General features: G+C 44.5%; 1 protein-coding gene across 1 annotated transcript in view; it reads right to left on the bottom strand.

The window, feature by feature from the left end:
• LOC121508667 (von Willebrand factor A domain-containing protein 7-like) overlaps window positions 1–17,264 on the bottom strand; it is a 48,711-nt gene that overhangs the window by 19,237 nt on the left and 12,210 nt on the right. Inside the window, exons 3-7 of the mRNA XM_041785660.1 lie at window positions 11,059–11,266; window positions 9,977–10,062; window positions 8,912–9,005; window positions 2,284–2,421; window positions 2,015–2,201 (exon numbers count right to left, since the gene is read on the bottom strand). Of these exons, the coding sequence (XP_041641594.1) occupies window positions 2,015–2,201; window positions 2,284–2,421; window positions 8,912–9,005; window positions 9,977–10,062; window positions 11,059–11,266 (713 nt within the window). The remainder of the gene's footprint in view (window positions 1–2,014; window positions 2,202–2,283; window positions 2,422–8,911; window positions 9,006–9,976; window positions 10,063–11,058; window positions 11,267–17,264) is intronic.

Here is a 17,264-nt window from a genome sequence, read left to right as displayed (position 1 = left end):
GCACATGGACTTTCATATATAAGCTGGCACATGTAGAAATTATCCTCCCAAGACCCTGCATGCACATATGAGGACATTACATCCTGGCCTTCTCACAACATAATAGAAATTTCTACTATTAGGATTTTTGAGAAAGTTTTCCACACTGTCCATTTAAATTCAAGTTATTAATTTAAAATAATGGGAAATTTGCTGTCAAATTATCAGGAAATTTCATTGATAATTTGGGGAATATATCTTAGAAATTTTCGAGAATTTTCATGGAAAATTTGGGAGACCTCTGTGTATTTTTGAGAGCTTCATCAGAAGTGTATTTGCATTGAAATGTTTGAGTATCTGCATTAAAAGTTTAGATTTGTTTTCAGATGGTTGAGGGATTGTTTCATTTTGTGTTAATTTAGGAAATGTATTTGTAATTTTGGGGAAATTTTGTGTGAATTGTTTGGGGTTAAATAGCTGTGAAATTTTGAGGGAAGGTTAAGGAAACTTGGGACATTTATATTTGATTTTGGTAAGCGGGGTATCCTTTGAAATTTCTAGAATTTCAAGGAATTTTCAGGGAATTTGTTGGCATGTTTGGGGTGACTTTCTGTCACTTTTCATGGAATCTTGGGGAATTTATTTGTACGATTTGGGGGACTTGCTTTGAGAATTTTTCAGGAATGTAAACACAATTTTGGGGGAATTTTTCATTAAAATTTTGACTTAATGAAAAAGTTAAAAAAAAATTTCAGGTAGTTTCTTTAAAATTTGGGGGAATTTGTGTTGATATTGGGCTTTAAGTTTAGGTCAAAATTAATTCGTGTTTAAAGTTGAGGCTGAGCTTTTAAACTTATGAGGTCCAGATTGTCCCAAATAAGTGGGAAAAATAAAAATGAATTCCAAATAAAAGCTCAGGTCTCAGGAAATTATGATTTATTACTCAAGCTTAAGTTACTTTGACTAAGATTCTCTCAGAAGAAGTAAAACTATTGGTCCCCAAATCACCTGAAGTAAACTTTAAATGAATTAAACATAAAAGTACAAGTATTATTCAAAGTTCAAATTAGTTTATTTAGATGCTACCTAAATGCAGAGTGCTTTCTTTGATACTTGAGTGGGCTGTACAGTACGATTACTCCCTACAGCAGGGCTGTCCAAACTATGACCCGCGGCTCATTTTTGATTGCCCCCCCCCAAAATTCTTTAAATAGCATTAAATGTGTCCCTCAGCAGAGCATTAAGCTTGTGCTACACTGTATTTCTCCTCTTAGTTTCAGCACAAGGCAGTGCTACCATAGGACTGTAAACAAACATTTTGACATGGATTTATTGCTGTTTTTTTTTTTGGTTTTTTTTTCAGGACTAAATTAAGACAACACTAAAAAGCAGCGTTACTCAACCCTGCTCAACCAAAGAGCCAAATCGTTGAAAATACCTTCGCAATCCAAGGGGTGAAAAGTTGCAAAAATGGGTAAAAGTGGCAATGAAAATAAGTTAAATATGGAAAAAATGGATGAAAAGGGGTGAAAATGGGGAGGAAAAGTAGAAAAAGAGCCAGAAAGTAGCAAAAATGGGTGAGAAGTGCCAAAAAATGAGTTACAGGTGGCAAAAAATGGTTAATTAGGGGCAAAAACGAGGGAAAATGGGTGGAAAGTGACTGAAATGGGCAAAAAGCAGTCAAGAGTGGCAAAAATAGGCAAAAAAAGACACTAGTAGTATGTAATGGAAAAGACCTGCTTAAATTTGGGGAAAAGTGGCAAAAAATAGTGAAAAGGGGCAAAAATGACAAAAATAATAGGCAAAAGTGGTGAAAAAGGAAACAAGTGGTATTTAATGGCAAAAGTGGCCCCACCCTCCTTATATATTTCTGTGCTCCATATATATCTCTTTTCCCCCAATGGAAAAAGTTTGGTCACCCCTGGACAAGACGCTGGGGTCTGAGATGGACTCATCTGACCTCTGACAAACAGATAACCAAAGACAGGCATTTTAGTTGTTCCCACAAACCGACTAAGGTGAAGCAAGCCCGTACTTCAGGAAGTTGTTGTCTCCAACGGCCAGTCTGATGTCCTCCAGAAGCTCCATGGTGGCGCTCACAGCCAGGTCAGCAGCTCTGTGGTGATAAGATCCATGTTCAGAATCTGTAGTGTCCTTGTTGATGCCCCCCACTGGATCACGTTTGCTCGTCCCGTCACCAAATCCACCATGGCTGCATTTACCTTGAAGGACCAAAAATGTTTTAAACTACATGTGTTTAAAACTAAACCTTCATGGAACTTCACCTAAAGAGGCTGAGATTACCTGGAGGTTTCTCTGCAGATGAGAATATGGAGAAAGTAAAGTAGCCTGAAGTGATGAGGCCCTGGTCTATCACCTCGGGTAAAATGTTGTCGTCACAGTTGTCTCCAGAACAGTTTCTACAGGTCCGAGTGTTGGGGCCTGCAACATGAAGAAAACTACATTTGTTACGCACCCGTCTAGGGGGAAGGTACCTAACATAATATAAGTAGAAAAAGTCAATGTTTCTTCCCAGTCCCCAAACTAACAGTCAGAATCTAAAGAAGTTTTACAATGTTTATTTACAATATTTTAAATTAAACAGGCCACTCAATAGGCTATAAATTCAAACAAAAGACTGGATTCAAACTAAGGAGGCGATCTAGCACTCAGAAGTAAAATGTGTCCAAAAAAATAACACAGTTACCAGAAGGAACTAACTAAGAATACAAAACACAATCAAAGCTACTGCTAAACTATTCTGAAATGCAAAAACACAGTTAACTCTAAGGTTTTGGAGGCTGGGAGCAAACAAGGGGATGCTGCTGTCAGTCAGGCTCCTCGTCAGCTGCAGGCCGCCGTATTTTAAAGAGTGGAGAGCCAATCAGCGCCGCGTCTCTTTACCGCCACCCTAGCGACCAATTACGCATCACCACCTGTAGACAACAAAGATCCACTCACACGACAGACCACACACTCACGAACACATGGGACGAACAGAAGACTCACTCTCACACGAAACAAGACAAAGATCCACACAGCAACAGAGCACTCACTCCTACACAAAAAAACAGAACAAACTACAAAACACAGCGATACAAAAACTCAACAAAATACGGCCACAGCCGTAACACCCCAATTCCTAAAGAGCAAAACATTACCCCCTTAATGTTTGCAGTTTAGGGAGGGAGATGTATGCGCGACAGAGCATCAGCGAGCACATTATCTTTTCCTTTTTTATGTTTGATGTCAATGTTAAAATCTTGCACTAGCAGTGACCATCGCATCAACCTGCGGTTCGTTTTACCCATCTGTGCCAGGAACACGAGGGGATTGTGGTCAGTAAAGACCTGAACGGGCAGCGCGCTGGACCCAACATACACCTCAAAATGTTGCAGGGCGAGCAACAACGACAGAGCCTCCTGTTCAATGGTGCTGTACTGGACTTGGTTTTTATTGAATTTTTTTGAAAAGTACGCGACTGGGTGGTCAACACCATTTTCATCCTCCTGCAGCAGCACCGCACCAGCACCACGAGCGCTGGCGTCGACCTCCAGCTTAAAGGGGCGCGCAAAATCAGGAGCAGAGAGGACAGGTGTGCTGCAGAGGAGCGCTTTAGCGGACTCAAAGGATTTCTGGCATGCTGAGGACCAAACGAATGGTTGAGAGACACTGGTGAGACTAGTTAGAGGAGCAACAACGTCAGCAAAGTTTTTACAGAAGCCTCGGTAATAGCCTGCCATCCCGAGGAATCGGCGGAGTTGGCGCCGAGTCTGAGGCACGGGGTAATCAAGGATGGCCAGAATTTTTGCGGAGAGCGCGCGCACCTGACCCTGGCCGACCTCCTTACCTAAATAAGTAACAGTGGCCCTACCAAATTCACATTTGGCCAGGTTGAGGGTGAGGGACGCTTTCTGTAGCCTGTCAAAGATAACGTGAAGTGTTTTTACATGCTCCTGCCACGTGTTGGAATAAGCAACAATGTCATCTAAATAAATTTCACAGTTATTGACGCCAGACAGGACTTTGTGCATGAGCCGCTGAAAAGTGGCAGGTGCATTCCGCAGACCAAAGGGCATGACAGTGTACTGCAGGAAGCTGTCGGGAGTGACGAACGCAGAGATCTCAGAGGCACGGGGAGTTAAAGGGACCTGCCAGCAGCCCTTCAACAAATCAAGTTTGGTCACAAATTTGGCCGAACCAACGCGATCAACACAGTCCTCCATCCTGGGCAGAGGATAGGAGTCAGGCTTTGTTGCCGAGTTAACTTTTCTAAAGTCGGTGCAGAAGCGAGGGGTTTTGTCTGGCTTCGGCACGAGCAGGCACGGAGAGCTCCACGCGCTGGAGCTAGGGACTGCCAAACCATCTTCCAGCAGGTATGTTACCTCCTGCTGAAACAGCGCACGCTTAGTGGGATTTACACGGTAGGCATGCTGTTTAATGGGGGCATGAACACCGACATCAATGTCATGGGAGAGAACAGTAGTGCGGGAGGGAGTGTCAGAAAATAATGACCGGTGGCTATTGATTAAATTGCAGATGTCATTTTTGGCGGTGTCACTCAGGTGGGGAAGGTGGGATTTTAAATCTGTCAGCATTTCTGAATTTTGGAGACGCGCGCAAGGGTCAGCAACAGAGACACGAAGGCCATCACTCTCAGGGAAATACTGAGAGGGAGACAGAGGGACAGTAGAAACGGAGAGCACGGCTGGAGACGACGAAATGACATCCGAGTCACGATCGAAATAAGCCTTCATCATGTTGATGTGGCACACGCGAGTCTTCCTCCTCCTATCTGGGGTTCCAACAACAAAATCAGTTTCACTTAATTGTTTTTGAACAACATAAGGCCTGAAGGGAGGAACCAGGAATCGGAAGGAGAATCAGAACTTTGTCTCCACTTTGGAATTCTCTTTTCACACTTTTTTTTGTCAAATTTCTTTTTCATTTTTTTTTGGGATGCCGAGAGAGCGCTGCGCGCGGCATCGCGAGCTTTATGCAGACGCTCCCTAAAAGAGCTCACATAATCTAACACATGTGTGGTTGGGCCTGGAGTATCAGACAGGTATTTTTCACGGAGCCATCTCAGAGGACCACGCACGGTGTGACCAAACACTAACTCCGCGGGACTAAAGCCTATGGACTCCTGCACACTTTCACGCGCCGCGAGGAGGAGAAAAGGCAACCCCTCATCCCACTCCTTACCGGACTCGAGACAATATTTTCTCATCATCGACTTTAACGTCTGATGAAAACGTTCGAGAGCACCTTGAGACTCTGGGTGAAAACTGCTGGATTTTTGGTGTTTTATGGACAGAGTGGAGAGAACCTGGGCGAACAATTTGGATGTGAAATTAGTACCTTGGTCTGTCTGGATGGATGTTGGCATGCCGAATGTGGAGAAAAAGTTTACCAGGGCTTTTATGACTGCTTTGGTTTTAATTGTGCGCAGCGGTATTGCTTCGGGGTACCGAGTTGCTGCACACATCAGAGTTAGGAGATACTGATGACCGGACTTTGTTTTAGGAAGTGGACCTACACAGTCTAGGATTATGTGCTCGAATGGCTCACCGAGAGCCGGGATCGGCTGCAGAGGAGCAGGTGGAATAACCTGATTTGGTTTGCCGCTAAGCTGGCAGACATGACCAGATCTACAAAATTTGGATACGTCACTCTTCAAACCTGGCCAAAAGAAATAACGCAGGATGCGGTGGTAAGTCTTTTTAATTCCTAAATGACCAGAAAAGTTGTCATGCGCAAGGCTAAGAACTTGGGGACGAAATTTTTGAGGCACAACTAATTGTTGAAGTGAATTCCAACCTAGATCACCAGACGAGGGGAGTAATTACGCATTAATACTGTTATCAATGCAGTACACGGAGGGATTTTAGGCGCTTGCACTGGCAGCAGATGAGAGGCAGTTTATCAGAGATGGATCAGTCTGCTGTGCAAGGACAAACTCAGCCCTATCAACAACAAAAGACAGGTTAGCATCAGTTGGTAGCAAGTTTTCAGTCACACATTTGTCAGATTTCTCAACAGTTTTTTCTGTTTTCACAGGATCATCATCAAAACACATGAATGAGTCAGATAAATCCATTACATCACCATACTTGCGCGCCTGGGCGCGCGTAACGGCACAAGCCGGGAACACAGAGGAGACACTGACAGCAGCGGGGGCAGAAAAATCCACAATAGGATTATCGATCACTTCGGGCGTCGGAAAAACCTTTTTACCCGCTAAATCATTACCTAGAATGAGCGCAACACCGCGCACCGGTAAGCGAGAGCGAGTGCCAATCTTAACCGGGCCAGAGACAAGAGGTGAGCGCAGAAAAACGGTGTGCAGCGGTGCTCGTAACACGCTCATTTTGACACCCCACAAAAGAGCATCAGAACCACAAAACGATTCATCAGAAAACGGCAACATGCTTTGCAAAATAAGGGACTGTGTAGCCCCCGTGTCCCGCAAAATAGTGATTGGAACCTGATCTTCCTCCGTACCCGTCAGCGACACTGAACCTTGGAGGATGAATGGGCGGTAGGCTTCATCCACCTCAGCAGAGTCATCTGCGCTGACAGGAGAGAGAGCAGGAGCAGGCTGAACAAAACCAACACTTTTAGGCTTTTTAGGAGTGTGGTTTTGTTCTTTGCGCTGCAGAGCTGGACAGTGCGCAATCAAATGCCCAGACTCATGGCAGTAGAAACACTCACGTTTCTCAGCAGACACGGAGTTAGTGCGCGGAGGAGTTTTGGGTGAAGTTCGCTGATTTTTTTCCCACACCGCCAGCGGAAACTTCACGGCGCACTGGAGGAAAAGAGACACGGTGTGTTAGAACAAATTCATCTGCAAGCACAGCAGCTTTAGACAATGTGTCAACTTTTTGTTCGTTTAAGTAAACAACAATTTTGTCAGGGAGACATGATTTAAATTCCTCCAGCAAGAACAGTTCACGGAGCTGCGCAAAATCAGACACTTTACTCGCAGCGCACCATTTATCCAACAAAACAGTTTTCTCCCTCGCAAACTCCACATAAGTTTGGTTGGCAGATTTTTCACAGGTGCCAAATTTCTGGCGATAAGCCTCCGGCACCAATTCGTAGGCCCGCAACACAGTAGCTTTAACCACATCATAATTCAAACTTTCATCTATGGATAAAGTGGCACAAACCTCCTGGGCTTTCCCTGCTAATTTGCACTGAAGCAGCAAACTCCAAACATCTTTGGGCCAACTAAGAGTTGCCGCGATGCGCTCAAAGGCGTTAAAATAAGAATCCACCTCTGTTTCTCTGAACGTTGGCACCAGAGCAATATGCCTACTAACGTCAAACTTTTCAGCGGCAGCGGTGGGAGGATTTAAAGGGCTAGACAAGGGAGAAGCTTTGTTCAGCTCCAATGCCCTTATACGGAGGTGCAGAAGCTCAACCTCGCGGGTTTTTGTTTGAAGCTCCACCTCTTTCATGCGAAGGGCCAGTTTCAGGTCCTCCGTATCCACCCCAGCCTGTAGGAGAGCGACAGGATCAGTGGAGACCTGAGCGGGTGTGGCAGCCTCCGCCCCCACATCCCCCAGGCAGCTGAGGATTGGCTTGGCCGTGGTCGCCTCCGCTTCCATCGGCCGTGGCACCTCCTCAGAAGCACTGACATACTTAAGCTCTGATTTTACTATGCCCTCCTCCACCAAACTCTTTGCCAGCTGTGCTTTAATCTCTGCCTTTTTGGCATTTAAGGGCAAAGACACATTGAATAAATTAGCAATCAGCAATAAATCTGCTTTGGTGCACCTATTTAACTTTTCAAGGGTGGGATTTTGTGCGAACTCATCCAAGTCTACTTCCACTTTTACCCCCACACACAGAGAAAAATTGCCAACCAAACAAAATACTCACCAAACACTCCGGAAAAATACTCACCACGATCGCACGCGAAAAAAATAAATGGGACGAGCCCCCAAATTATGTTACGCACCCGTCTAGGGGGAAGGTACCTAACATAATATAAGTAGAAAAAGTCAATGTTTCTTCCCAGTCCCCAAACTAACAGTCAGAATCTAAAGAAGTTTTACAATGTTTATTTACAATATTTTAAATTAAACAGGCCACTCAATAGGCTATAAATTCAAACAAAAGACTGGAGTCAAACTAAGGAGGCGATCTAGCACTCAGAAGTAAAATGTATCCAAAAAAATAACACAGTTACCAGAAAGAACTAACTAAGAATACAAAACACAATCAAAGCTACTGCTAAACTATTCTGAAATGCAAAAACACAGTTAACTCTAAGGTTTTGGAGGCTGGGAGCAAACAAGGGGATGCTGCTGTCAGTCAGGCTCCTCGTCAGCTGCAGGCCGCCGTATTTTAAAGAGTGGAGAGCCAATCAGCGCCGCGTCTCTTTACCGCCACCCTAGCGACCAATTACGCATCACCACCTGTAGACAACAAAGATCCACTCACACGACAGACCACACACTCACGAACACATGGGGCGAACAGAAGACTCACTCTCACACGAAACAAGACAAAGATCCACACAGCAACAGAGCACTCACTCCTACACAAAAAAACAGAACAAACTACAAAACACAGCGATACAAAAACTCAACAAAATACGGCCACAGCCGTAACAGCATGACACTTCTGCTTCACCTGAGGAAAAAAGACCTGCACACATGATAAACAGACAACTTTCACACCTGGATCGCTCGGGGATGTTCAGAATAATTCATACTAAACTGAGAATCAGGAAACAGAAGGAACACAGACCGGTCTTTCATTCCTGTCTCATCATATTTGTTTTGTTTCAGTTCAGTTCATCCCTCCAACACGGAGGGATGAACTAAACCGTGACCTCCGTCTGATGACACACATGGAGTCTGGCGTATCAATTGCTTCGTAATGTTAGCAGATCTGTGGTCAGGTGATAACTAGTTCTCACCTGCCAGGTTCTCAAGAGGAAGGTCTGGTCTGATCAGAGGGCTGTATGGGACAGTCTTCTTTAGCTCCGCCCAGTTACTGTGGCTGTAGAAGTCCTGGATTAACAGAATAAGAGATGTCATTACCACACCATGATTTATTTTTCTCACATTAAGAAGCTGTTAACACAGATCTGCAGGATTCTCTCTCATTATCCAGACTCCTCATTACTAACCTTTGTATTCTCACCCAAACTGTGGTATTCATGAGCATTTATTCAGAGACTAACATTTCAAAGATTAGCCAGCATACAGGAGATGTACTCTAAAGCAGAGGTTTTCAGCCCATGACCCCCAAAATAACAGGGCCAGAAACAGGGGACCCCCACTGCCCCCAAAGGTGGTTGAAGCATAGCTGAACACAGGCGTGCACACTCAAGAATGGTCTTTTTTTTAAAACATTACTTCTTGGAGGGCATCTCATTTCATTTAGCCTCCAGGGGGGGCTGTGGTATGTGACTGGAGTTGTTTACATGCTTTTTAATAACACTGCCATCAGTGTTTGATATGACCCCTTCCATTCTTTCAGATGACAGTCTTATCTTCTGGAAACCTCCATCCATCCATCCATCTTCTTCTGCTTATCTGAGATCGGGTCGCGAGGGCAGCAGCCTAAGCAGGGAAGCCCAGACTTCCCTCTCCCCAGCCACTTCGTCCAGCTTTTCCTGGGGATCCCAAGGTGTTCCCATGCCAGCCAAGCCACATAGTCTCTCCAGCGTGTCCTAGGTCTTCCTCGGGGCCTCTTCCCAGTGGGACTTGCCTGGAACATCTCACCCGGGAGGCGTCCAGGAGGCATCCAGACCAGATGCCCGAGCCACCTCATCTGGCTCCTCTCAAGGCGTCTTATCTTCTGGGAACCTCTGATGTGAAACCTTGAAATGTTCACATTCCTTTGCAGGAAAGCCCCAAATTTTCCAGGACTTTTAATTTTTGATCTTATTTTCAATGTTCTTCCATAACTGGAAATTGCGCAACTGTTTCCTGTTTTTTAGGTATTAGGGAGCCTTGTATAGATGTGTCAGTCTCACCTGCAGGGTATGAAGGATTTGTCCAAGAGTCTGCCTCGCAGCCTTACAGTTCCCCAGTCTCGCACTCTTTATCACAGCAGACTTACCTTGGCAACAGAAAGAGGAGCAGATAAGTGAGTGTGAGGCAGGCGCCGTGCTTTTTCAGAGTGTAAGAAATCAAACTAGAAAACACTAGAATAAGGGGCCTGTGAGGCTAATCTGTGGAGGCCGCCATATTGAAATTGCTGTGTTAAACTAACTTTAGACTGAAGATGGAATGATGTAAGGACAGAACACCAGAGGGTGAGCTTTGGCCTGCTTGACCCCGTGGAAACATGCACCAATGGATCATTAAATCTGAATCAGAACAAAGCAAACAACTGCAGGTGTGCAAAGACTTTAAATTATAACTCCTACTGCATACCACCGAGGTTCATAACCATCTAGTCCTTAACTCTCCATCATATTCTCTAGGATCGAGTTGGTTGCCTTTGACTGCTCAGACAGAATCATTGGCATGTCCTTATTTATACGGATTTACTAAACCTGCCTCCATCATTAAACATGTGAAAAGCTCTGGAAGCTCCAGTCTTCACTCTGTGACTCACTAGAGTTATTTTTGCTTTCTGCCCAGAGTCTACCTGAGATGGGTAAAAGGAGTTTCAGGATCTTTTCTTTGCTAAAAATGTCTGGGGGAGCTTCTCTCTGTAAATAGTTGCAAATGTGATTAAAGGTTGATCTGGTTTTGTGGTGGTTTTATGTTTAATGTTTCATGTCTGCAACTCTGCTAAAGGTGCTGCTGCCTGTCGTGGCTGGGACACTCTTATTATTTCTGATCTTTAATCTCCATGAGGTTATCCTGGTTAAACAGACTTAAATAAATAAAAAATAAAAATAATAATTATGCATTCTGGTTTGATTCCAGCAAGCTGCATGTCATATATTTATGACATTCTTAGCTTCTTGAAAAATAAAAGACCAGAGAGTTTCATTAATAAAGAGCTGGAAAACTCTATGTCAACATTTCCACGGTATTCATGGCTGTTAAGCTGCATAGACTTTAGTTTCAGTGATGAATTACTCATGAAAGCAGGCTTTAATACCTGATGTAATAATAGCCCGTCCTCCCTGGAAGGTCTCACTGTCAAAATGATGCTCAGCACTTGACACAGAAACCACATCTACTAATGCGTTACTGAGGTAAATGCTGGTGATAGACGTTTTGAAGCTGAAGGTTGAAAGAAGCGAGCCTAGGAAGCCTGTGGAGAAGCACGCACTTTGAACCTGGTAGGCTGTTAGAGAGTCGTCAATCTGCAAAACCAGAACACAACAGTCATCAACCTTTAGAGTGTGAAACAGTAAAATCATGAAAAATCCAGTGTGACTGTTGAGTGGTCATCAGAGTAACTCTGTGACTGTTGAGTGGTCATCAGAGTGACTCTGTGACTGTTGAGTGATCATCAGTGTCTCTGTGACTGTTGAGTGATCATCAGAGTGACTCTGTGACTGTTGAGTTATCATCAGAGTGACTCTGTGACTGTTGAGTGATCATCAGAGTGACTCTGTGACTGTTGAGTGATCATCAGTGTCTCTGTGACTGTTGAGTGATCATCAGAGTGACTCTGTGACTGTTGAGTTATCATCAGAGTGACTCTGTGACTGTTGAGTGATCATCAGAGTGACTCTAAGACTGTTGAGTGGTCATCAGAGTAACTGTGAGTGTTGAGTGGTCATCAGAGTGACTCTGTGACTGTTGAGTGATAATCAGAGTAACTCTGTAACTGTTGAGTGATCATCAGAGTAACTCTGTGACTGTTGAGTGGTCATCAGAGTAACTCTGTGACTGTTGAGTGATCATCAGAGTGACTCTGTGACTGCTGAGTGATCATCAGAGTAACTCTGTGACTGTTGAGTGGTCATCAGAGTAACTCTGTGACTGCGGAGTGGTCATCAGAGTGACTCTGTGACTGTTGAGTGATCATCAGAGTAACTCTGTGACTGTTGAGTGGTCATCAGAGTGATCCTGTGACTGTTGAGTGATCATCAGAGTAACTCTGTGACTGTTGAGTGGTCATCAGAGTAACTCTGTGACTGTTGAGTGGTCATCAGAGTGACTCTGTGACTGTTGAGTTATCATCAGAGTGACTCTGTGACTGGTGAGTGATCATTAGAGTGACTCTGTGACTGTTGAGTGGTCATCAGAGTGACTCTGTGACTGTTGAGTGGTCATCAGAGTAACTCTGTCACTGTTGAGTGATCATCAGAGTAACTCTGTGACTGTTGAGTGGTCATCAGAGTAACTCTGTGACTGTTGAGTGGTCATCAGAGTGACTCTGTGACTGTTGAGTGGTCATCAGAGTTCCTGTGTGACTGAGTGATCATCAGAGTGATTCTGTGACTGTTGAGTGGTCATCAGAGTGACTCTGTGACTGTTAAGTGATTATCAGAGTAACTCTGTGACTGTTGAGTGGCCATCAGAGTGACTCTGTGACTGTTGAGTGGTCATCAGAGTGACTCTGTGACTGTTGAGTGGTCATCAGAGTGACTCTGTGACTGTTGAATGATCATCACAGTAACTCTGTGACTGTTGAGTGGTCATCAGAGTAACTCTGTGACTCTATGTATGTTAATGATCATCGGAGTAACTCTGTGACTGTTGAGTGGTCATCAGAGTAACTCTGTGACTGTTGAGTGGTCATCAGAGTAACTCTGTGACTGTTGAGTGGTCATCAGAGTGACTGTGACTGTTGAGTGGTCATCAGAGTGACTCTGTGACTGTTAATGATCATCAGAGTGACTCTGTGACTGTTGAGTGATCATCAGAGTGACTCTGTGACTGTTGAGTGATCATCAGAGTAACTCTGTGACTGTTGAGTGGTCATCAGAGTGACTCTGTGATTGTTGAGTGGTCTTCAGAGTAACTCTGTGACTGTTGAGTGGTCAGCAGATTTACTCTGACTGTTGCGTAGCATCAGAGTAACTCTGTGACTCTGTGACTGTTAATGATAATCTGAGCAACTCTGTGACCGGGAGTGGTCATCAGAGTGACTCTGTGACTGTTGAGTGATCATCACAGTAACTCTGTGACTGTTGAGTGGTCATCAGAGTGACTCTGTGACTGTTAAGTGATTATCAGAGTAACTCTGTGACTGTTGAGTGGCCATCAGAGTGACTCTGTGACTGTTGAGTGATCATCAGAGTAACTCTGTGACTGTTGAGTGGTCATCAGAGTGACTCTGTGACTGTTGAATGATCATCACAGTAACTCTGTGACTGTTGAGTGGTCATCAGAGTAACTCTGTGACTGTTGAGTGGTCATCAGAGTGACTCTGTGACTGTTGAGTGGTCATCAGAGTAACTCTGTAACTGTTGAGTGATCATCAGAGTAACTCTGTGACTGTTGAGTGGTCATCAGAGTAACTCTGTGACTGTTGAGTGATCATCAGAGTGACTCTGTGACTGTTGAATGATCATCAGAGTGACTCTGTGTCTGTTGAGTGGTCATCAGAGTTCCTGTGTGACTGAGTGATCATCAGAGTGATTCTGTGACTGTTGAGTGGTCATCAGAGTGACTCTATGACTGTTGAGTGATCATCAGAGTAACTCTGTGACTGTTGAGTGATCATCAGAGTGACTCTGTGACTGCTGAGTGATCATCAGAGTAACTCTGTGACTGTTGAGTGGTCATCAGAGTAACTCTGTGACTGCGGAGTGGTCATCAGAGTGACTCTGTGACTGTTGAGTGATCATCAGAGTGACTCTGTGACTGTTGAGTGGTCATCAGAGTAACTCTGTGACTGCGGAGTGGTCATCAGAGTGACTCTGTGACTGTTGAGTTATCATCAGAGTGACTCTGTGACTGCTGAGTGATCATCAGAGTAACTCTGTGACTGTTGAGTGGTCATCAGAGTAACTCTGTGACTGCGGAGTGGTCATCAGAGTGACTCTGTGACTGTTGAGTGATCATCAGAGTAACTCTGTGACTGTTGAGTGGTCATCAGAGTAACTCTGTGACTCTGTGTAGTGGTAATCAGAGTAACTCTGTGACTGTTGAGTGGTCATCAGAGTAACTCTGTGACTCTGTGTATGTTAATGATCATCAGAGTAACTCTGTGACTGTTGAGTGGTCATCAAAGTAACTCTGTGACTGTTGAGTGGTCATCAGAGTAACTCTGTGACTGTTGAGTGATCATCAGAGTGACTCTGTGACTGCTGAGTGATCATCAGAGTAACTCTGTGACTGTTGAGTGGTCATCAGAGTAACTCTGTGACTGCAGAGTGGTCATCAGAGTGACTCTGTGACTGTTGAGTGATCATCAGAGTGACTCTGTGACTGCTGAGTGATCATCAGAGTAACTCTGTGACTGTTGAGTGGTCATCAGAGTGACTGTTGAGTGATCATCACAGTAACTCTGTGACTGTTGAGTGGTCATCAGAGTGACTCTGTGACTGTTGAGTGATCATCAGAGTGACTCTGTGACTGTTGAGTGATCATCAGAGTTACTCTGTGACTGAGTGATCATCAGAGTGATTCTGTGACTGTTGAGTGGTCATCAGAGTGACTCTGTGACTGTTGAGTGGTCATCAGAGTGACTCAGTGACTGTTGAATGATCATCAGAGTAACTCTGTGACTGTTGAGTGGTCATCAGAGTAACTCTGTGACTGCGGAGTGGTCATCCGAGTGATTCTGTGACTGTTGAGTGATCATCAGAGTGACTCTGTGACTGCTGAGTGATCATCAGAGTAACTCTGTGACTGTTGAGTGGTCATCAGAGTAACTCTGTGACTGCGGAGTGGTCATCAGAGTGACTCTGTGACTGTTGAGTGATCATCAGAGTGACTCTGTGACTGCTGAGTGATCATCAGAGTAACTCTGTGACTGTTGAGTGGTCATCAGAGTAACTCTGTGACTGCGGAGTGGTCATCAGAGTGACTCTGTGACTGTTGAGTGATCATCAGAGTACCTCTGTGACTGTTGAGTGGTCATCAGAGTAACTCTGTGACTGTTGAGTGATCATCAGAGTAACTCTGTGACTGTTGAGTGGTCATCACAGTAACTCTGTGACTCTGTGTAGTGGTCATCAGAATAACTCTGTGACTGTTGAGTGGTCATCAGAGTAACTCTGTGACTCTGTGTATGTTAATGATCATCAGAGTAACTCTGTGACTGTTGAGTGGTCATCAAAGTAACTCTGTGACTGTTGAGTGGTCATCAGAGTAACTCTGTGACTGTTGAGTGGTCATCAGAGTGACTCTGTGACTGTTAAGTGATTATCAGAGTAACTCTGTGACTGTTGAGTGGCCATCAGAGTGACTCTGTGACTGTTGAGTGATCATCAGAGTGACTCTGTGACTGTTGAGTGGTCATCAGAGTTACTCTGTGACTGTTGAGTGGTCATCAGAGTAACTCTGTGACTCTATGTATGTTAATGATCATCAGAGTAACTCTGTGACTGTTGAGTGGTCATCAGAGTAACTCTGTGACTGTTGAGTGGTCATCAGAGTAACTCTGTGACTGTTGAGTGGTCATCAGAGTAACTCTGTGACTGTTGAGTGGTCATCAAAGTAACTCTGTGACTGTTGAGTGGTCATCAGAGTGACTCTGTGACTGTTAATGATAATCAGAGTGACTCTGTGACTGTTGAGTGATCATCAGAGTGACTCTGTGACTGTTGAGTGATCATCAGAGTAACTCTGTGACTGTTGAGTGGTCATCAGAGTGACTCTGTGATTGTTGAGTGGTCTTCAGAGTAACTCTGTGACTGTTGAGTGGTCAGCAGATTTACTCTGACTGTTGCGTAGCATCAGAGTAACTCTGTGACTCTGTGACTGTTAATGATAATCAGAGTAACTCTGTGACCGGGAGTGGTCATCAGAGTGACTCTGTGACTGTTGAGTGATCATCACAGTAACTCTGTGACTGTTGAGTGGTCATCAGAGTGACTCTGTGACTGTTGAGTCATCATCAGTGTAACTCTGTGACTGTTGAGTGGTCATCAGAGTAACTCTGTGACTGTTGAGTGGTCATCACAGTAACTCTGTGACTCTGTGTAGTGGTCATCAGAGTAACTCTGTGACTGTTGAGTGGTCATCAGAGTAACTCTGTGACTCTGTGTATGTTAATGATCATCAGAATAACTCTGTGACTGTTGAGTGGTCATCAAAGTAACTCTGTGACTGTTGAGTGGTCATCAGAGTGACTCTGTGACTGTTAAGTGATTATCAGAGTAACTCTGTGACTGTTGAGTGGTCATCCGAGTGACTCTGTGACTGTTGAGTGATCATCAGAGTGACTCTGTGACTGCTGAGTGATCATCAGAGTAACTCTGTGACTGTTGAGTGGTCATCAGAGTAACTCTGTGACTGCGGAGTGGTCATCCGAGTGACTCTATGACTGTTGAGTGATCATCAGAGTGACTCTGTGACTGCTGAGTGATCATCAGAGTAACTCTGTGACTGTTGAGTGGTCATCAGAGTAACTCTGTGACTGCGGAGTGGTCATCAGAGTGACTCTGTGACTGTTGAGTGATCATCAGAGTAACTCTGTGACTGTTGAGTGGTCATCAGAGTAACTCTGTGACTGTTGAGTGATCATCAGAGTGACTCTGTGACTGCTGAGTGATCATCAGAGTAACTCTGTGACTGTTGAGTGGCCATCAGAGTGACTCTGTGACTGTTGAGTGATCATCAGAGTGACTCTGTGACTGTTGAGTGGTCATCAGAGTTACTCTGTGACTGTGTGATCATCAGAGTGATTCTGTGACTGTTGAGTGGTCATCAGAGTGACTCTGTGACTGTTGAGTGATCATCAGAGTAACTCTGTGACTGTTGAGTGATCATCAGAGTAACTCTGTGACTGTTGAGTGGTCATCAGAGTAACTCTGTGACTGTTGAGTGATCATCAGAGTGACTCTGTGACTGCTGAGTGATCATCAGAGTAACTCTGTGACTGTTGAGTGGTCATCAGAGTAACTCTGTGACTGCGGAGTGGTCATCAGAGTTACTCTGTGACTGTTGAGTGGTCATCAGAGTAACTCTGTGACTGTTGAGTGGCCATCAGAGTGACTCTGTGACTGTTGAGTGGTCATCAGAGTAACTCTGTGACTGTTGAGTCGTCATCAGGGTGACTCTGTGACTGTTGAATGATCATCACAGTAACTCTGTGACTGTTGAGTGGTCATCAGAGTAACTCTGTGACTCTATGTATGTTAATGATCATCAGAGTAACTCTGTGACTGTTGAGTGGTCATCAGAGTAACTCTGTGACTGTTGAGTGGTCATCAGAGTAACTCTGTGACTGTTGAGTGG

The sequence above is a fragment of the Cheilinus undulatus genome, linkage group 4 (assembly GCF_018320785.1).
Source record: "Cheilinus undulatus linkage group 4, ASM1832078v1, whole genome shotgun sequence".
NCBI classification, from domain to species: domain Eukaryota; kingdom Metazoa; phylum Chordata; class Actinopteri; order Labriformes; family Labridae; genus Cheilinus; species Cheilinus undulatus.
Note: the sequence above shows the minus strand (reverse complement) of the source record. Positions and strands in the feature narration are given on the sequence as shown.